The following is a 21,785-nucleotide window of genomic DNA, read 5'->3' on the forward strand; positions in this document are numbered from 1 at the left end:
CCGCGATGAAGCTAACTCCAAGGGCCTCTCACTCACTCACCGCAGGCAGGTTGGTGGTCTTTCCATCTTCTACCGACTCCTCTCTGGCCTTGCCCCCCCCCCCCCCCACTCTCTCTGGGCTGTCCCCCAAATATTCCTACAGGTCGCACAAGATCTGCCTGCAACCCTCTTATGGTTACACTGCCAAAATCAAGACTCTCTGCTCACCTTCACTCCTTCATTCCTCTTTTCTCCCGCCTCTGGAACAAACTCCATCACTCTCTTCAATCCCACTCCACCCTCCAGGTCTTTAAAACAGCTGTTCACCACCATCGCTTATCTTCCCCCATCCAAAACCTTGATCTTTTCTACCCCTGCTAATTTCACCCCAAATCCACTTTTTTGAAATACCAACTTCTGTCCTGGAAGTCCTTGGTGTCCTTGTGTTTTATACTTCTCCCACCCCCCCCCCCCCCTTCCCACGCCTCCTCCCCCCAAGCCCTCTCCCTCCCACACATCTCCCTGTTCTCAAATGTTGTGTTTGTGTGCTTCCCCTTTTCTCCCCATCTTGTCTTCCGCTGCCTCTTTTTATATATTTTGTTTGTCTGGTTGATTTGTTTGTGAAGTAAATGTTAGCTCTTTCACGAGCCTCGATTCAGTATACAAAAAAAAAAAAAGTTATAGTTTTCCATTGCCATAATGTCCTGGTTTTTTTTTTTTACTATTAGGTTAAATGGCCTGTTTATTCAAACCGCTCGGAATCCAGGAAATAACCAGCTCCGTGACTCCAAAATGCAAAGCAACATCTCCATCTTCTTGGGAATACATCGTCCAAGTGCACCGTATGGATGGCCACACCAACACATGATGATCAAATCAAATAATGCATTCAACAACACCAACACCACAATCGCAACAATAGGTGGTGAGCATAAGAAAACGATACATGTCAAGGATTGAAGATTTATTTGATTCATTTCAAGTCTCAAAACAAACACAGCAGTGAATCTAAAGGCAAGCCTATTGATGCAGCCAACAATGGCTATGAAGATATTAGTTTGTACAACATACAACTCGGCATTTTGATAACCGAGCAACACCAAATCTCAAATCCCTGATACGCAACACATCATCTAACGCAAACATTAATTGATGTCAACTATTTCCACCGAGGGTACCCACTGTTAAGCAAACTCGTGTTAAAGTAGTTTACAACGAAGTATTTCATTCATTCTATTTACAGAACCACTCGAACTCCTCACCTAACTCAACTAACGCTTCAACAACTGCAGTTACTACTCTACCATGGCGGTTCAAAATGTGAATGTTTCACCGGGTAAATGTAAACAACCCATTGTTTTTGTACACGAAGGCAAAACAGCACAAAGATGGCGCCAACAGGCCATTGCGGTATGATCGAACCGGGGTCCCATCAAAATCTGTGAATTTGATTCGACAACATCGGTGAATTCGCTTGGACAACATCGGTGAATTCGATGTGACAACATAGGCGAATACGATTTGACAACATCAGTGAACTCGATTCGACAACATCGGGGAATTTCATTCGATAACATCGGTGAATTCGATTCGACATCATCGGCCAATTTGATTCGACAACATCGGCGAATTCGATTCGACAACATCGGCGAATTTGATTCAACAGCATTGGTGAATTTGATTAGACAACATCAGCGAATTTGATCTGACAACATCGGCGAACTCCATTCGACAACATCGTTGAATTTGAGTCAACAACATCGGTGAATTGGATTCGACAACATTGGCGAATTTGATTCAACAACATCGGTGAATTTGATTCAACAACATCGGTGAATTTGATTCAACAACATCCGCGAATTTGATTAGACAATACCAGCGAATTCAATCCGACAACATCGGCGAATACGATTTGACAACATCGGGGAATTCAATTTGACCACATTGGCGAATTTGATTCGACAACATCGGTGAATTCGATTCGACAATATCGGTGAATTTGATCCGACAACATCGGTGAACTCTATTCGACAATATCGGTGAATTTGATCCGACAACATCGGTGAATTCGATTCGACAACATAGGCAAATACGATTTGACAACATCGGTGAACTCGACTCGACAACATCGGGGAATTTCATTCGATAACATCGGTGAATTCGATTCGACATCATCGGCCAATTTGATTCGACAACATCAGCTAATTCGATTCAACAGCATCGGTGAATTCGATCTGACAACATCGTTGAATTTGATCAGACAACATCAGCGAATTCGATCCAACAACATCAACGAACTCGATTCAACAACATCGTTGAATTTGAGTCAACAACATCGGTGAATTGGATTCGACAACATTGGCAAATTGGATTCAATAACATCGGCGAATTGGATTCAACAACATCGGTGAATTTGATTCGACGATATCAGCGAATTCGATCTGACAACATCGGCGAATATGATTTGACAACATCGGGGAATTCTATTTGACAACATTGGCGAATTTGAATCGACAACATCGGTGAATTCGATTCGACAATATCGGTGAATTTGATCCGACAACATCGGTGAACTCGAATCGACAACATCGGGGAATTTGATTCCACTACATCGGTGAATTCGCTTCGAAAACATCGGCAAATTTCACTTCGCCAACATCGGTGAATTTGATTGGACAACATCGGTAAATTCGAGTACACAACATCGGCGAATTTCGCTTCGACAACATCGGTGAATTTGATTCGACAACATCGGTGAATTTGATTCGACAACATCGGTGAATTCAATTCGACAACATCGGTGAATTTGATTCGACAGCATCGGTGAAATCGATTCGACAACATCGGTGAATTGGATTCGACAACATCGGCGAATTCGATTCAACAACATCGGTGAATTTGATTCAACAACATCGGTGAATTTGATTAGACAATATCAGCGAATTCGATCCGACAACATTGGCGAATACAATTTGACAACATTGGGGAATTCTATTTGACAACATTGGCGAATTTGATTCGACAACATCGGTGAATTCGATTCGACAATATCGGTGAATTGGATTCGACAACATCGGTGAACTCGATTCGACAACATCGGGGAATTTGATTCCACAACATCGGTGAATTCGCTTCGAAAACATCGGCGAATTTCACTTCGCCAACATCGGTGAATTTGATTGGACAACATCGGTGAATTTGATTGGACAACATCGGTGAATTCGAGTACACAACATCGGCGAATTTCGCTTCGACAACATCGGTGAATTTGATTCGACAACATCGGTGAATTTGATTCGACAACATCGGTGAATTCGATTCGACAACATCGGTGATTTCGATTCGACAACATCCGTGAATTGGATTCGACAACATCGGTGAATTCGCTTCGACAACAACGGCGAATTCGATTCGACAAATCGTTGAACTTGAGTCGACAACATCCGTGAATTTGCTTCGACAACAACGGTGAATTTGCTTCGACAACATAGGTGAATTTGCTTCGACAACATAGGTGAATTTGCTTCGACAACATAGGTGAATTTGCTTCGACAACATCGGCGAATTCGCTTTGACAACATCATTGAATTTGAGTCTACAACATCGGTGAATTGGATTCGACAACAACGGCGAATTCGATTCGTTAAATCGTTGAATTTGATTCGACAACACCGATGAATTTGAGTCGACAGCATCGGTGAATTCGCTTCGACAGCATCGGTGAATTCGATTCGACAACTTCGTTGAATTTGAGTCGACAACATCCGTGAATTTGATTCGACAACATCGGTGAATTTGCTTCGACAACATTCGCGAATTCGCTTCGACAACATCATTAAATTTGAGTCTACAACATCCGTGAATTGGATTCGACAACATCGGTGAATTCGCTTTGACAACACCTGCGAATTCGATTCGACAAATCGTTGAATTTGAGTCGACAACATCCGTGAATTTGCTTCGACAACATAGGTGAATTTGCTTCGACAACATCGGCGAATTCGCTTCGACAACATCGTTGAATTTGAGTCTACAACAACGGTGAATTGGATTCGACAACATCGGTGAATTTGCTTCGACAACATCGGCGAATTCGCTTCGACAACATCGTTGAATTTGAGTCTACAACAACGGTGAATTGGATTCGACAACATCGGTGAATTCGCTTCGACAACAACGGCGAATTCGATTTGACAAATCGTTGAATTTGAGTCGACAACATCCGTGAATTTGCTTCGACAACATAGGTGAATTTGCTTCGACAACATAGGTGAATTTGCTTCAACATAGGTGAATTTGCTTCGACATCGGCGAATTCGCTTTGACAACATCGTTGAATTTGTGTCTACAACATCGGTGAATTGGATTCGACAACATCGGTGAATTCGCTTCGACAACATCGGCAAATTTCGCTTCGACAACATCGGAGAATTCGCTCGCGTACATGCTTATTATTCTTAAATGTTGGTGCATCAAAAAATCTCCAGAAATGAGATTAAATGTTGTTACAATGTGTGGCAATCTCTGAAATGGTTTGTGGAATGACTTATCAGATTATCTTTGGTACAAACTCACTGTCGTTAGTTTTTTAGGGCGTCACAATTAAAGCAACAGCAAAAAATGACTTTGGAATTTTGTGTAGGCAGATTAAAACTCAACTTGTTTTCTTTCTTTCGTTTTTCAAAGCAATAGCCTGTTGAGATAATTGTTTAAATAATCTGGACAAGGCATGAGGTGTTTGGCCAGGAAAGTTGAAGGCTCTGTTCTATGTGTTTGTGTCAATATTTCCGGTGCGGCTGTTTGTGCGTCGTCGTGCACAATGAGCTGTTGTTGTTTCTGTTGAACCCTCAGCTCCGGGTCTTGTGATGGTTCATCGCGACGTTGTGTTCTCGCAACTTCATCTCCACAAATGGGATGGAATGCTCATGACCCTTCCAGTGGTACCAGTTGATTCCCTGAGTGATGAAACGCACAATTGCTCCGGTCTCTTGGTGGCATACTTGTGTGATCCAAATGGCATTGACAGCATTTATCAGAGTATGGGAGTGGGGGAGAAGGGGAAGGGGAAGTAGGGAGAGAGGGGAGTTGGAATAGGGGGGAGGGGAATAAGGAGAAGGAGAAGTGGGGGGGGGGGGAGAGGAGGAGTTGGAGTGGGGAGGGGGAGAAGGCGAAGTGCGGGGATAGGGGGAGTTGGGAGGAGGAGAAGGGGGATAGGGGGAGTTGGAGTGGGGAAAGGAAGTAGGGAGAGAGGGGGAGAAGGGGAAGTGGGTGGATAGGGGGAGTTGGAGTGAGGAGGGGAAGTTGGGAGCGAAGGGGAAGGTGAAGTGGGTGGATAGGGGAATTTGGAGTGGGGTGGGGAAGTAGGGAGAGAGGGGCAGAAGGGGAAGTCGGTGGATAGGGGTAGTTGGAGTGGGGAGGGGAAGTTGGGAGAGAGGGGAGAAGGGAAAATCGAGGGAGAGGAGCAGTTGGAGTGGGGAAGGGGAGAGGGAGACGGGGCTTATCTTAATCTTTCCTGCTAAGGCCTTGAGCCATCTTTACAATCCACCTGTGATGTTCAGCACTCATTATTTCTATTTTGTGTGCAGCCTATGGCTGCTGGTTGCATCATTGCTGGAAGTGCGGTTGTGCCGCTGATACAGTGCCCCCTGCTTCCAGTCAGCTGATGCTCATTTTACCGACCTCGGAAGGATGACAAGCCGAGTCAACCCACCTGCTGTTAATTCAATGGCACAACCAGGGTCTCAAACTCAAGAACTGAAGATCTTAAGCCACCAACCACCCTAACTTTTAAGCCAACACCATGCTTGTGTTCAGTACTAAAGCTTCCTTTAATAAAATATAAAACTTCCTCAACCTCCCTATCCACTCCCTTGTCAATTTGGCTAAATATCATATTTACTTTATGTTCTTGTTTTCTGCCTGAAACATTGAAAAAGGTTTTGGTCCTTCTCAATAATTTCCTTTTTTTTGACCTGTATGCGATATCTTCCCATGATAAATCACGATGCACCAATTATTTTATTTTCCCCAAAACTATCCACCATTTACATTCATTTCTACTTCTCCTGTTTACGATGCTCTATTACCTCCGCCACCAAAGGTGGACGGAGGTTATGCTTTCACCCTTGTCTGTCTTTGAACAGGATATCTCAAAACGCGATGGAGGAAATTCGGATGAAACTTGTTGGACAGGTTGGGTGTCCGCGAAGGACGAATTTATCTCATTTTGGTGAAGATCCAGATTCGGGTAGGTTGCTTTTTTTTTAATATGCAAGTGATTCTTCACCATCGAGACGTGGGTGCCAAAAACGGTATAGCATGATATTTCAAAAAGTTGTATATGGGTTTTGACAAAACTTGGTGGATGAGTTGGGGAGGTGACAAGATCAAGCTGATTCGATTTTGGTTATGACCAGGATACAGATCCGGCCTATCGGTGGGATACAAAGCAAACTGTTCAGCCTGGCGGAGGGATGCGCTCGAAGGTGTGCCATTCTAGTTTTTAGGTTTAGATTTCTCCAGGATCTTCAATTTGTGGATGGGTGGATGATCCTCCTCCTCATACAGTCAAGTGCATAAGACTGTCAAAGCAGATTATAGTATAGTCTTCCTAACTGTATTTCTACCACTGTTATTTATTTTATTTAGTTTTTACCCAGTAGAAGCTTTTGTTTTCCGATTCAACGATGGCGTTCCTTAAGTGTTCAAGCCCATTCTTCAGCTTCAATTAGATTTCTAATTTTTTTGTGCATTTTTACTTCAAAAAAAATGTCCTGGCAAACGTTTGAAATCCTACTTTTTATTGCCATTTCTCTCTATCTGTTTCAAATTATAGGGCATAGGTTATGGTCGAGGAGGAGTTGATTATTTTTTGGAAATCCCCATGAGCACTGCAGATCAGAATTGACAATCAGTCGGTCAATCGGGGGAGTTTGTTGATTCATTAGACAGGGCTAGGGTGGGGTAATTTGAGATGTAGTGACCATTTTTGAAGAGCTTCGGTGGAGGATTTGGATTTGGATTCTTTTTTCTTGGCCTTTGGTTATTTGAGAGGTAATGACCATTTTGGAGAGCTTGGGTATTGGTTCTTACTTCTTGGCCTTTGGTTATTTGAGAGGTAGTGACCATTTTGGAGAGCTTGGGTATTGGTTCTTACTTCTTGGCCTTTGGTTATTTGAGAGGTAGTGACCATTTTGGAGAGCTTGGGTGTAGGTTCTTACTTCTTGGCCTTTGGTGATTTGAGAGGTAGTGACCATTTTTGAAGAGCTTGGGTATAGGTTCTTACTTCTTGCTCTTTGGTTATTTGAGAGGTAGTGACCATTTTTGGAGAGATTGGGTATAGGTTCTTACTTCTTGCTCTTTGGTTATTTGAGAGGTGGTGACCATTTTTGAAGAGCTTGGGTATAGGTTCTTACTTCTTGCTCTTTGGTTATTTGAGAGGTAGTGACCATTTTTGGAGAGATTGGGTATAGGTTCTTACTTCTTGCTCTTTGGTTATTTGAGAGGTGGTGACCATTTTTGAAGAGCTTGGGTATAGGTTCTTACTTCTTGCTCTTTGGTTATTTGAGAGGTAGTGACCATTTTTGGAGAGATTGGGTATTGGTTCTTACTTCTTGGCCTTTGGTTATTTGAGAGGTAGTGACCATTTTGGAGAGCTTGAGTGTAGGTTCTTACTTCTTGCTCTTTGGTTATTTGAGGGGTAGTGACCATTTTTGGAGAGCTTGGGTGTAGGTTCTTACTTCTTTCTCTTTAGTTATTTGAGAGGTAGTGACCATTTTTGGAGAGCTTGGGTGTAGGTTCTTACTTCTTGCTCTTTGGTTATTTGAGAGGAAGTGACCATTTTTGGAGAGCTTGGGTATAGGTTCTCACTTCTTGCTAATTGGTTATTTGAGAGGTAGTGACCATTTTTGGAGAGCTTGGGTATAGGTTCTTACTTCTTGCTCTTTGGTTATTTGAGAGGAAGTGACCATTTTTGGAGAGCTTCGGTGTAGGTTCTTACTTCTTGCTCTTTGGTTATTTGAGAGGAAGTGACCATTTTTGGAGAGCTTGTGTATAGGTTCTCACTTCTTGCTAATTGGTTATTTGAGAGGTAGTGACCATTTTTGGAGAGCTTGGGTGTAGGTTCTTACTTCTTGCTCTTTGGTTATTTGAGAGGAAGTGACCATTTTTGGAGAGCTTGTGTATAGGTTCTCACTTCTTGCTAATTGGTTATTTGAGAGGTAGTGACCATTTTTGGAGAGCTTGGGTGTAGGTTCTTACTTCTTGCTCTTTGGCAATATGAGAGGAAGTGACCATTTTTGGAGAGCTTGGGTATAGGTTCTTACTTCTTGCTCTTTAGTTATTTGAGAGGTCGTGACCATTTTTGGAGAACTTGGGTGTCGGTTCTTACTTCTTTCTCTTTGGTGATTTGAGAGGAAGTGACCATTTTTGGAGAGCTTGGGTGTCGGTTCTTACTTCTTGGCCTTTGGTTATTTGAGAGGTAGTGACCATTTTGGAGAGCTTGGGTGTAGGTTCTTACTTCTTGGCCTTTGGTTATTTGAGAGGTAGTGACCATTTTTGAAGAGCTTGGGTATAGGTTCTTACTTCTTGCTCTTTGGTTATTTGAGAGGTAGTGAACATTTTTGGAGAGCTTGGGTGTTGGTTCTTACTTCTTGCTCTTTGGTGATTTGAGAGGTAGTGACCATTTTTGGAGAGCTTGGGTGCAGGTTCTTACTTCTTGCTCTTTGGTTAATTGAGAGGTAGTGACCATTTTTGGAGAGCTTGGGTGCAGGTTCTTACTTCTTGCTCTTTGATTATTTGAGAGGTAGTGACCATTTTTGGAGGGCTTGGGTGCAGGTTCTTACTTCTTGCTATTTGGTTATTTGAGAGGTAGTGACCATTTTTGGAGTGCTTGGGTGCAGGTTCTTACTTCTTGCTCTTTGGTTATTTGAGAGGTAGTGACCATTTTGGAGAGCTTGGGTGTAGGTTCTTACTTCTTGGCCTTTGGTTATTTGAGAGGTAGTGACCATTTTTGAAGAGCTTGGGTATAGGTTCTTACTTCTTGCTCTTTGGTTATTTGAGAGGTAGTGACCATTTTTGGAGAGCTTGGGTGTCGGTTCTTACTTCTTGCTCTTTGGTGATTTGAGAGGTAGTGACCATTTTTGAGAGCTTGGGTGCAGGTTCTTACTTCTTGGCCTTTGGTTATTTGAGAGGTAGTGACCATTTTTGGAGAGCTTGGGTGTAGGTTCTCACTTCTTGGCCTTTGGTTATTTGAGAGGTAGTGACCATTTTTGGAGAGCTTGGGTATACAGTGACGTGAAAAAGTAAGTACACCCCATGTAAAGTTTTGACTTTTTCAACATATTTCAACATACAGCTATTTGATCTTCATTTCAACAATATTTATAGATAAAGGTGATATAATATAGCAAATGTCATGAAACATTTACATTTTGTAGTCCATTGTATAATTTAAATAAACAAATGCAAATTTCGCATGTGGAAAAAGTAAGTACACCCCTACGTTTATCACTGCTTCAAATACCTAAAATTAGAATCAGGTGCACCAGCTCAGGTGCAAATGATTAGAACATCGTTAGGGAGGATCTTGGAGGAACCTGTCTTATTTAAATCTCAGACATTTAGTTTGGTTTGCTCTTTGTTGTTGAAGTGTGCGGCGTCACCATGCCTAGATCAAAAGAGCTCTCTGAGGCCTTCAGAAATAAGGTTATGGATGCCTACGAGTCTGGGAAGGGATTTAAAAAGATCTCCAAACAATTTGAAATCAATCATTCGACTGTCCGGAAGATCATCTACAAGTGGAGAAGATTCCAAACAACTGCCAACTTGTTCAGGCCAGGCCGCCCCAGCAAGATCAGCCCGAGAGCAGACCGCAAGATGCTGAAAGAAGTCTCGAAGAACCGCAGAATGTCATCACGGGACCTACAGGTCGCTCTTGCCACTGTTCATGTCAAAGTGCACGAGTCTACCATTAGAAAGAGGCTGCACAAATTTGATCTACATGGGAGGTGTGCCAGGAGGAAACCTTTGCTGTCCAGAAAGAACATCAGGGCAAGACTAAAGTTTGCCAATGAACACCTAGGCAAAGACAAGCACTTCTGGAACAATGTACTCTGGACAGATGAGTCAAAGTTGGAGCTATTTGGCCACAGTACCAGAAGACATGTTTGGTAAAAACGAAAGACAGCATTTGACCACAAGAACCTGATACCAACTGTGAAGCATGTTGGTGGAAATATTGTGGTTTGGGGCAGCTTTGCTGCATCAGGGCCTGGGCAGCTCACCATCATAGAATCCACTATGAATTCTTCATTGTACCAGAGGGTGCTTGAGGATAATGTGAGGCCATCTGTCGGAAATTTGAAGCTCAACCGAAGGTGGGCCTTGCAACATGACAATGACCCTAAGCATACCAGTAAATCCACCAAGGAATGGCTGAAAAGAAAGAAATGGAGGGTTCTGGAATGGCCAAGTCAAAGCCCGGATCTAAATCCCATTGAGATGTTGTGGGGGGATTTGAAACGAGCTGTGCATGCAAGAAACCCCTCAAACATCGCACAGCTGAAAGAATTCTGCAAGGAGGAGTGGGCAAAAATTTCTACCAGTCGATGTCAGAGACTGGTAGACAGTTGTAAGAAATGCCTACTTGAGGTTGTTTCTGCCAAAGGGGGCAATACCACCTATTAGAGCCAAGGGTGTGCTTACTTTTTCCACAGAAGGAAATGGCATCTCTGTTAATTTTTTGTTGAATAAAAACATTTTTCTCACAATTCACAATTTCACAAAGAATTTCTCATGGTTTTTTGTTCAATTAGATCACCTTTATCTATAGATACTGTTTAAATAAAGATCAAATATTGATATGTACACATATGTTAAAAAGATTTAAAAAAACATTTCATGGGGTGTCCTTGCTTTTTCCACATGCGAAATTTGCATTTATGTTTATTTAGATTATACAATGGCCTACAAAATGTAAATGTTTCATGATATTTGTTATATTATATCACCTTTATCTATCAATATTGTTGAAATGAAGATCAAAAAGCTGTATGTTGAAATAGGTTGAAAAAGTCAAAACTTTACATGGGGTGTACTTACTTGTTCACGTGACTGTCGGTTCTTAATTCTTGCTCTTTCGTTACTTGAGAGGTAGTGTCCATTTTTGGAGAGCTTGGGTGTAGGTTCTTACTTCTTGCTCTTTGGTTATTTGAGAGGTAGTGACCATTTTTGGAGAGCTTGGGTGTAGGTTCTTACTTCTTGCTCTTTGGTTATTTGAGAGGTAGTGACCATTTTTCGAGAGCTTAGGTGTAGGTTCTTACTTCTTGCTCTTTGGTTATTTGAGAGGTAGTGACCATTTTTGAAGAGCTTGGGTATAGGTTCTTACTTCTTGGCCTTTGATTATTTGAGAGGTCGTGACCATTTTTGGAGAGCTTGAATGTAGGTTCTTACTTCTTGGCCTTTGATTATTTGAGAGGTAGTGACCATTTCTGGAGAGCTTGGGTATAGGTTCTTACTTCTTGCTCTTTGGTTATTTGAGAGGTAGTGACCATTTTTGGAGAGCTTGAGTGTAGTTTCTTACTTCTTGGCCTTTGATTATTTGAGAGGTAGTGACCATTTTTGGAGAGCTTGAGTGTAGGTTCTTACTTCTTGCTCTTTGGTTATTTGAGAGGTAGTGACCATTTTTGGAGAGCTTGGGTGTCGGTTCTTACTTCTTGCTCTTTGTTTATTTGAGAGGTTGTGACCATTTTTGGAGAGCTTGGGTGCAGGTTCTTACTTCTTGCTCTTTGGTTATTTGAGAGGTAGTGACCATTTTTGGAGAGCTTGGGTGTCGGTTCTTACTTCTTGCTCTTTGGTTATTTGAGAGGTTGTGACCATTTTTGGAGGGCTTGGGTGCAGGTTCTTACTTCTTGCTCTTTGGTTATTTGAGAGGTAGTGACCATTTTTGGAGAGCTTGGGTGTCGGTTCTTACTTCTTGCTCTTTGGTTATTTGAGAGGTAGTGACCATTTTTGGAGAGCTTGGATATAGGTTCTTACTTCTTGCTCTTTGGTTATTTGAGACGTATATGACCATTTTTGGAGAGCTTGGGTGTAGGTTCTTACTTCTTGCTCTTTGGTTATTTGAGAGGTAGTGACCATTTTTGGAGAGCTTGGGTATAGGTTCTTACTTCTTGCTCTTTGGTTATTTGAGAGGTAGTGACCATTTTTGGAGAGCTTGGATATAGGTTCTTACTTCTTGCTCTTTGGTTATTTGAGAGGTATATGACCATTTTAGAATAGCTTTGGTATAGGTTCTTACTTCTTGGCCTTTGGTTATTTGCTCAAACATTGGTATAATATATTACGATATAACATCCATAAATTAAAAAGTTAATGAAATGAACTTTGCGACTATCATCCTATTTGTCTGTGGAAACATACCTGGCTGTGGTTGTTTTCTCCAAATTTCCCGTTCAGATTAGCACGATGACAATTCTTGTACCACCACGCTCCTTTATACGAGACGGCACAGTTTGTCACAGCGATGTCGTTGTCGCGGTCAGGCGCTGAGAAGGGCCTGCCACTGTGGTACGTCAAGGAATCGCCTGTGCATACAATTGATCCGGCAAACATTCCCATCATCACACATTCTACAAAACAGATCTGTGGTTTTGAATAGACAGTGTTCCTGAACCATACCGCACCATTTAAACGGTGTCCGTTACCTTACCTGCTGTACCGTGATAATTTCCCAGTTTGAGGCGGTACTTTGTCCTGCCATTACCGACGGTGAAATTGTCGTAGACTGCAAACACGGCCGTTGGTCCATCACGCAAGTCTACCCTGAGGTCTTTGTGGCCTTGAGCAGTTAAACGGTGCAAGTTGTCAAGGCCTGAAATTGACAAGAGAATGGGAGGTGGCATGAAGACTTCCAGGGCTCATTCATATGGTACAGGCCAAATTACCTTGACGGATAATCTCAATGCTGACGTGGCAGCATCACGATGCTATGCTGAAGCAAGGCACAAGAGGCAACGCAATGTTATAACTTATAACACACTTCATGAATAATGACATGGTTAATTTCCATATACAAGGTGATTTTCTATAGACAGAGTCCTACATTATGATTCAGGTTAACTCTACAATGGTTATGAAGGGATTGAAGGAATGATGCAGATTTGAAATGTATCAGAATTTGGAGAAGGCAGCAGTCATGGTCATTCTTCCCTTTGCTCATTGGGTACAGCGTATGATACAGCTCTCGTAAGCAAGAGTTAATCGTTTCATTTGAAGATTCAAATATAATGCTAATTTTTCTATACTGTTACATTACAAGTGAATGCTTGAATTCCCGATCAAATAAATCGCAAAACGTTTTTGCCATTCCCATCTGAGCATGCAATGGTGCAATCCCAAATTCAAATCCACTTTTTGTGGGGTTGCTTGTCCATTTTCATTTCATGTACAAGTATACAATGGTCTCTTTATATGTAATGTTGAAAAGTAATGCTCCCATCCTTTTTTCCCAAAACAGGCAAAGATATTCAAATGAAACGAAGCACTGTCTGCACATTAGCTACCTCCACCACCACAAACTTTCCACTCCTGTCTTTCTGTCTGTGATCAGGATATATCAAAACGTAATGGACGGATTTGGACGAAGCTTGGTGGAGAGGTTGGGTGTGTGACACGGACAACTTTATTCGATTTTGGTGAAGATCTGAATCCGGATTCGGATAAACTAATTATTTAATTTTTATAAGTGATTCTTCACCATTGAGAGATAGGTCCAAAACGACATGGAAAGAAGAACCACAGTTAGAGGCCATTTTTTCCTGCAGAGAAGGGGTTGACCTTTTTCGGGCACCTTGGTCACCTTTTTGAAGCAATGTTTTATGGCCGGATGCCCTTCCTGCCGCCAACCCTGTTAGTCGCCTCTTCCGACACACAGGGAATTACCAGTGAACTGGTACTCAATTTGCCGACCTCGGAAGGATGACAGGCTGAGTCAACCCCTCTGGCGTTAATTTAGCAATCGACCGGGATTCAAACCCAGGATCCTAGGATCCCAAGCCGGCACCCTAACTGCTAAACCAACACCAGACAATATTTCAAAAACTTGGTGTATGAGTTGGTTAGGTGAACATGCTGAAGACATTTTGGTTCTCATTTTCGGCCAATTTCGGATCCAATTTCGGCCTATCAGTGTGATATAAAACGTAAACTGTTCAGCCTGGCGAAGGTATGCTGTCTACCGAGTGCCGTTCCAGTTCTTCCTGCCACTGGCAGCGAAGCTTTGTGATTCTGACATGAGATGTCTCAATGCTACATTAGTCAAGATGGCACGACATTGTCAGTGTGATTAAAGCAGCATGCAGTTATTGAGTTTCTAGAGCTGATATTACACTATGAACATGAAAACGATCAGTGCCTGCTCAATATTGTGATTGAAGATGACAGTTGGGTGTATCCTTATCCTCCTGAGGGTAAGAGATGATAAATGAATGATCACCAGCCCAGACTTGGCTCTGTCAGGTTTTCATCTCTTCCCAAAACTTTCAAAACGGATCACCGGCACCAAAAAAATTCAAGACAAGCATCTGCCGAGAAAGTCATGCTTATACATTTTTGGGACATGAATGGAGAGTCCATTTGGAATTCATGCTCAGGGTAGCACCAATAACTCTGAGCACTACATTGAAACCCAAAACAAACTGAAGGATAGGGCCAAATAATGATAACTCAGCTCATGTGATATAAAATGAAAATAACTCAGCTCCCCCCGAGCCCTCTCCCTCCCACAGATCTCCCGATGTCCCTGCTCTCCGTCTTGTCTCCCGCTCCCTTTATCATATGTTTTCTGTTTTATGTGTCGATTTGTCTTTTTGTGATCAATGTTAGCTCTGACATGAGCCTCGATCTTGTATAAAAAATAAAAATGGCACGGCCCACGGATTTGTAGGGTTCGGCATGACATGCAGATGCAGTTCTCTTCCAACATGGCAATGCACAGCTTCACACGAGTGCACTCACAACTGAAGCAATAATTGATAGCCTCGGTTTTGGTAGAATACAGATTGCTGGTAGTTTCTGTCTTAGTTTCATTCAAATATCTTCACCTGGTTTGGAGAAAAGGAATCGGAAGCATTACTTTTAAACACGCCCTCGTATATTCATCCTACATAATATAAAGATGGGCAAATTAACTATTTCCAAGTGTCTCAATCCCGAAGGAAATTCCTGGCTCCCATAAAAGGAAAATCTATGAAAAAACAACCATGAACTAACCGAGCCAAAATTCATCGTTCAGATCTCCAAATCCACTGACGTATGACTTCCAGTCTCTAAAGAATTCCGTTCGACCATTCTGACGCCGCTGGAATACCTGGCAGGAAAAACAATATTGTCAATGAGGGAAATGCAGTTGTGGGGGTTGGGGTTCACAACATTCATGGTATTCTATGGTATTCATTGTACCCTTTAGAAGCAGTATTTCTCTGATAAAATCACAAACATTAACATGACCGGTGCTAGTATTGTGTAACATACGATCCAGCCTCCCCCATCAGTTTCCATGTCACAGAACACGAGTAGAGGTTGTGAAGCGTTTCCCCTGATGTAGATGGTGTACACGCCAGATGACTTTTCCCCATTCAACGCATGCTGTGTGCAGTCGCTGGGGCGCACATATCGATGCCTTTCTGTGAACACACGTGTCAGCATCATGACGCCGACCAGCCGAGCACAAACAGATGGTTAGCTCGGTCAATTCCATTTCCAACGTCCCCGCATTGTTTCCACATACACATGCATTTTAACGGATCCAATTATTCCCATCTTGTTGAGGGGTCGGCCAAATGAAAGTTTTTGTCTCCATTATTTCACAAATGCACTGGGCAGACCTGATGTTCAACCAAATGTGATTTGGATTGGACAGCAACTGAGGTTCAGGGACCTGTTGATAACTCACCTACTCTTCACGAAAGCTACAGTTGGATATTTAACATCCACCAGCTAATGCAAGCAGACAGAAAACCCAACTTAATGTCTATGCAAGGGACAGCACACTTAGTGGTGCAACGTCCTGCCTGCAAAACACCAACCCTACAGTTTATGGTCAGGAATCAAATACTGGCTAGACAGGCCAAAAATAAGAAAGCTACCTCTACACCATCCTGTTGGAAATGTCAGGAAGAATTGATTCAATTTTGGTGAAGATTCGAATCCACATCTGGCCGAATCAGAGAATTTTTAAAGTGATTCTTCAACATTCAGTGATGAGGCCAAAAACTCAAAAATTGACGGATTCGGTCAAAACATCGTGGACTGGTTGGGTGTGTGACGAGGAAGAACTGATCCAATTTTGTTGAAAATTTGAATCCGCATCTGGATCGGAGAATTTTGAAAATTATTCTTCACCATTAAGTGATAGGGCTAAAGCGATATATGGCATGATATTTCAAAAAGTTGCGGACGAATTATGACAAAACTTGGTGGATGAGTTGGTTAGGTGACAAGAACAAACCGATTGGATTTTGGTTCAGGTCTGAATCCAGATCTGGCCTATCAGCGGGATATAAAACGTAAACTGTTCACCAGGCAGAGGTTTGTGCTCCACCAAGTGCCATTCTAGCTTTGAAGGAGACCATGGGATCTTTAATACCCACCAACTAATGTTGGCAGACATCCATCCAAGGGACGGCACACACATTATTGTGCGGCACCCTGCTCGTGAAACACCGGGATGACAGTGTATACCTGGTTTTGGATTCAAACCCAGGCTACTCAGCTTGGAGGTGTGTGTGTGTACCTCTAGGCCTCAGGCAATCACGAATTACAATTCAAAATGTCTAAGTCTGTATATGCATATTTTTTTAAAGGGTTGTGAGTTCAGGCTTCATCATACCAGTGGTAAAATGCATGGTAACAGGAGCACTGTACTTCCGCCCCATGATCGACTGGATGGTTACAGTGTGCTTGGTCAAGCGGCTCAGATCTTCCAATCTCATCGAGGTTTCATCCTTGTCCAGTTCGTGTTCCTGTGAATTAAAAGGCAATCTTAAACTGATAAAAAATCTCAGAATTCGGGTCAAAAATCGAACTTTAATGGGACAGCAGTGTCGGTGAATAATGTGTGTACTTTTGGAAATGGTTCATACCTGGACTTCACCTCTCGCTGACTCACAAAGGAGAAGGTAACCGCTTACTTCTGCAGGAGGTGGGTGCCAGGAAACGAGTGCACTTTCCATCGTAATCTCAGTCACTTCCAGGTCACGAGGAGAGCCGATGCCTATGAGAACAGTTGAGAACCTTAAATATATATTTTTACATTATCGATGTTCTGGCTTGTTCCTTCAGCTAGGACACTGCTCCCAACGGGAGCGACAGGAGTCATGTTAATATCCTCTCTGGGGTATATATATTTCAGTAGATCTGAGCTCGGGTCTGTTATTCTGTGGCGGATGCAATAAGTATATAATGCCTCAAGAATATCGGGTTTCCTCCCTTTCGGTTTAGTGTTAAACAGCAGTAGCAACTGTTTAAAAAGGTAACGATACATGTTTGTGGTTTATAATACTTTTTTTTACTTCTGGTAGGGGTGCACCACAAAACACCATGATAAGCTAGTTCTACACTTTAACATGGAGTTTGTCTAAGGTGTTAAAACACAAAGGGAGGGGGCAAATGAAGTCGCCACAACCTCCATCATTTTACCCCTATCCAATCTCAACAGAACTTGACAGGAAGACTAAGTAACAACGGAATGTATCGTGGTCACACAGACATGCACCAAATTGCATATTTTAGTTTGACGATGATTGAGACAAGAATGGTGCTTCAGATGTGAGTACTGTATATACCAGAATATGAATGGCAGCAGTGTGGAATATTGTGTGCAAGCACCAATTTTTCTGCAAAGTCTGTAAATCTACCCTGCATGAAGAAATCTACTCCTCTCCCAGATTTATACCTCTGTGGATTCTGAAACTTCTGATAAATCGAACAAAGGTCACCGATGGCACTTCTTTTTGGAATATTTATATACTGTACAGTAATGCGGTGTAATGGTAAATTCAGTATGTGCAACTCTTTTAAATGATTCGTCTCTAAATCAAAACATTTACCATAACCAAGCAGCAATCTACCCTGACGACAGGGGTAGGTGTTTGTGGGTTTTGTGTTGAGTCAACCTCCAACATGGTCACAACCAACAGTGAGCTACACTGCGGTCCATATTGGGCACCCACAGTGTTAAAAGTTTGCCAAACGGGCCAGCTCAATGCCACAGACAGCAGCTTCACGTGGCAATCGCCCTCTTATTAGCCCCCCGCTTTAATTAACACATGGACTATACTTGTAAGGAAGCCGATTCAATTGATTGGACATGATTTGGAAAGGCACACACCGGTCTATATAAGGTTTCACAGCTGACTATGCATATCAGAGCAAAAACCAAGCCATGAATGAGGTCGAAGGAACTGCCTGCAGAGCTCAGAGACAGGATTTTGTTGAGGCACAGATTTGGCGAAGCCGACAAAAAAATTTCTGCTGCATTGAAGGTTCCCAAGAGCACAGTGGCCTCCATCATTCTTAAATGGAAGAAGTTTGGAACAACCAGGACTCTTCCTGGAGCTGGCCGCCCGGCCATACTGAGCAATCGGGGGAGAAGGTCTTGGTAAGAGAGGTGACCAATATCCCGATGATCACTCTGGCTGAGCTCCAGAGATCCTGTGTGGAGATGGGAGAAACTTCCAGAAGGACAACCATCACTGCAACACTCCACCGATCTGGGCTTTATGGCAGAGTGGCCAGACGGAAGGCAAACAGTTCAATCTTGGTTTCATCAGACCACAGAATCTTGTTTCTCACAGTCTGAGAGTCCTTTAGGTGCTTTTTTGCAAACTCCAAGCGGGCTTTCATGTGTCTTTCACTGAGGAGAGGCTTCCAACAGTTGCAGACAAAATCATATTTATTCTGTGCAGACAAACAGACAAACAGACAAATGGACTCAAATGCAATATTCTTTCCTCTGGCGAGGGTATTAAGCAACAATAGGAAATTAAATTACAGGAGATGTTTGCCAATGTCAGGCAAACAACAAGTATAACAGGTGCTCTTTGTTTTCTCACTCTCCCTGAAAGGGCCAATAGTTTCCATAGTAATGGACCAATGCTGCCTCGTTTCATAACTTTTCTCAGGATATATTAAATGCTCGACATATAATATATATATATATATATATATATATATATATAATCAGAATCTTTAATTTTTAGTTCTCCAACCTAATGAGCGTACGCCTTGACGTCACTGCCAGTAAGTACGGATTGTCTACCAAGCTCCAGAGAAGCTATCTAGCAGTGCGTCATAATTTGGATCATTAATTCAGATACTGTCACAAATGTATACAAAACCCCCAGTTTCCGACCAGGATGCCCTTCGCAAGGCTAATCTTTATCTCAAGTTTGGCATTCGATCAGGTCCACCACCCTACACTCTCCAGTCCTCAATGTCACTTGTTCTTCCAGCATCAACCAACAACCTCCTTGTGAAATTATCAAAATCTAGGATCTCTGCCCACATCAGCACCTCAGGTCTTCATCCATCCATACATATGCTTGATCCTGATTATGAGTATGGATGGAAGATGAGCTAACTCTCAGTTATTGTCACTCATGCCCTTGCTGCAGCCACATATTGTTGTCCCATTGTCGGTGCATTTCCTTTTACCGTGACTCTCCCATGATCAGCCTCGACTTTGTTTATATATAAAAACAGTTTGTGCAGTAAAACATTTAACCAAAGTCGTGCAGGATCACCTGTTGAAAAGGTGACAGAGATGGTCTTGCTCTCCTGAAAGTCGTGGATGGCATGCAATGACACGTCATACGTTGTGCTCGGCACCAGATTGAATAAGTGGTGGTGAGTAGTTTTCCCTGGAACCTCCACTTGCAATATGAGTTCTGCCAGAATACCAAAAAGCAAGGTACATCACTTTTGTGGCCGCAGTGAAAGTTGCTGTGCAGCTTAACCCTATATGTGGGTCAATGCAAACATTATTTTGTTCAACAGCACAGCACCATTCTAGCGGGTTTCGGTCATACAAGGCCTCTTACATTATCCACTCTTCATTTATGTTTGATCCCAACGAATGCAATGGTCACACCACTATTTTCCTGGGATATTCAAGACAACAACTGCTCAATTTGATGATCAAATAATTTTGCATCTTCTAATATTATTACCAGAAAGTTAGTTAATGCTTCCTATTCTGTTATCCAAGCACTTGGAAAAAAAAAACATTTCTGAAAAAAGTATTAATTGAATATAGCAAAAAAATAGTCCGATAAAAAACAATTTTGTGTGATCCTAAGAAAGCAGTTTTTCCAATTGGTATCACACATTACCATATTTTATCTCACATGTACTTGTAACATTACTTTTCCAACTCTCTCTAAGTTAACAATAAGCAGCTTTACACCTAAGCATCAAAATCAACAGCCAATACCATCGTCGGTTGAAATGATGAGGATGTAGTTATCTGTCTTGGAGATTGTAGGAGTCCAGACGAGTAAAGCGTCGGTGGCAGTCACGTTCAGGACGTTCAAATTTGATGGACAGTCCATAGCTATCAGAGTACAATGCATACAGTACATGTCAGTTGTTATAAAAGGACACGTTGATTTACTTAAATATTGTTCATGTTGCATATTGCTAATGTTATTACAAAACAATATTAATACTAATAATGTCCCACTTCCCCAAGGCGTTTTTCCTGCAGTGATAAGATGTATAAATAGCTTATAGTTATAATGGTGTTTCCGTGGAAGCAACGGCTTATACAGAAAGTAAAAATATTTTACACCACAAACACGTATGCTTAGCTTTTTAAACAGTCGCTAATGCTCTTTATAACACTAAATGAAGAAATTTGGAGGAATCCCGACATCGTGAAGTAAGGTTTACTTACAGAACTGAGCGAAGATCTACTGTACTCTATATAACCCTCAAATGTTGTGTTAATAACACTAGTGAGATACCCGTGCTACGCACGGGTGGGAGGCCAGAAGCAAACAGACAATGCAGAAATGGCGAATGCCAAAGCATGAAATCAATAAATTCCACATTCCTGTAGCACCTTCCGTCGCACGTCAGACATGGACAGCAAGTTCGTGAAAGACTTCCATGAAAAACGTACCCGTTGGCAAACAAACAGGTACATTTGTTCCATACCCAGTCAATGGCGAATCTGCATATGGCGATCCGTGAATTCACGTTTAGAAAGTAGAAACCGTCACGGCATTTCCTCATTCACTTGAACTCGATATCTCATTTTTCATTCCAAACAGCATAACTCCAATCACAAATGAAATAACATTAATATAAAAAATAAACTTTTAACAACATTCGTGACATACACAAATATTTAAATCCTGATGTAAAGTTCTGTATGGTTGGGTGAATACAATTACGAATTCAAAATCATAATTGTATTCACTCAATTCCAATCATCAATTGATACTTTAACAAAACGATTAACACATTTAACGATTTAACATTACGATTGAATGACGGTTGTATTTGGATATTATCAAACCCGCGCATTGCCGTCATCTGTCCACTTCTGGATTCGCTGCAGGTTCATAATTATCATCAAAATCTAAACAGTATTTGTAGAATTTCAATAAGAGCCACATCACTGTTCATATCAGTAAATATTATTCCATCGTGTTTGGAAAATTGGAAAACTTGGAAAAATTAGAAAAACAATATAGCCTATTTTACTCCCTTGCATCTCAGGAATACCCACCCAAAATATCGTT

The 21,785-nt window shown here is 41.9% G+C and overlaps 1 protein-coding gene across 1 annotated transcript in view; it reads right to left on the minus strand.

The window, feature by feature from the left end:
- Positions 1-4,660: 4,660 nt before the first annotated feature.
- LOC137433190 (tenascin-R-like) overlaps positions 4,661-21,785 on the minus strand; it is a 115,066-nt gene continuing 97,941 nt past the window's right edge. Inside the window, exons 19-27 of the mRNA XM_068125640.2 lie at positions 20,471-20,590; positions 19,782-19,925; positions 17,121-17,251; positions 16,868-17,000; positions 15,511-15,662; positions 15,250-15,346; positions 12,689-12,850; positions 12,400-12,563; positions 4,661-4,934 (exon numbers count right to left, since the gene is read on the minus strand). Of these exons, the coding sequence (XP_067981741.2) occupies positions 4,827-4,934; positions 12,400-12,563; positions 12,689-12,850; positions 15,250-15,346; positions 15,511-15,662; positions 16,868-17,000; positions 17,121-17,251; positions 19,782-19,925; positions 20,471-20,590 (1,211 nt within the window). The 3' untranslated portion in view covers positions 4,661-4,826. The remainder of the gene's footprint in view (positions 4,935-12,399; positions 12,564-12,688; positions 12,851-15,249; positions 15,347-15,510; positions 15,663-16,867; positions 17,001-17,120; positions 17,252-19,781; positions 19,926-20,470; positions 20,591-21,785) is intronic.

Source organism: Myxine glutinosa, chromosome 8, assembly GCF_964187855.1.
Source record: "Myxine glutinosa chromosome 8, kmMyxGlut1.1, whole genome shotgun sequence".
Taxonomy (NCBI): Eukaryota; Metazoa; Chordata; class Myxini; order Myxiniformes; family Myxinidae; genus Myxine; species Myxine glutinosa.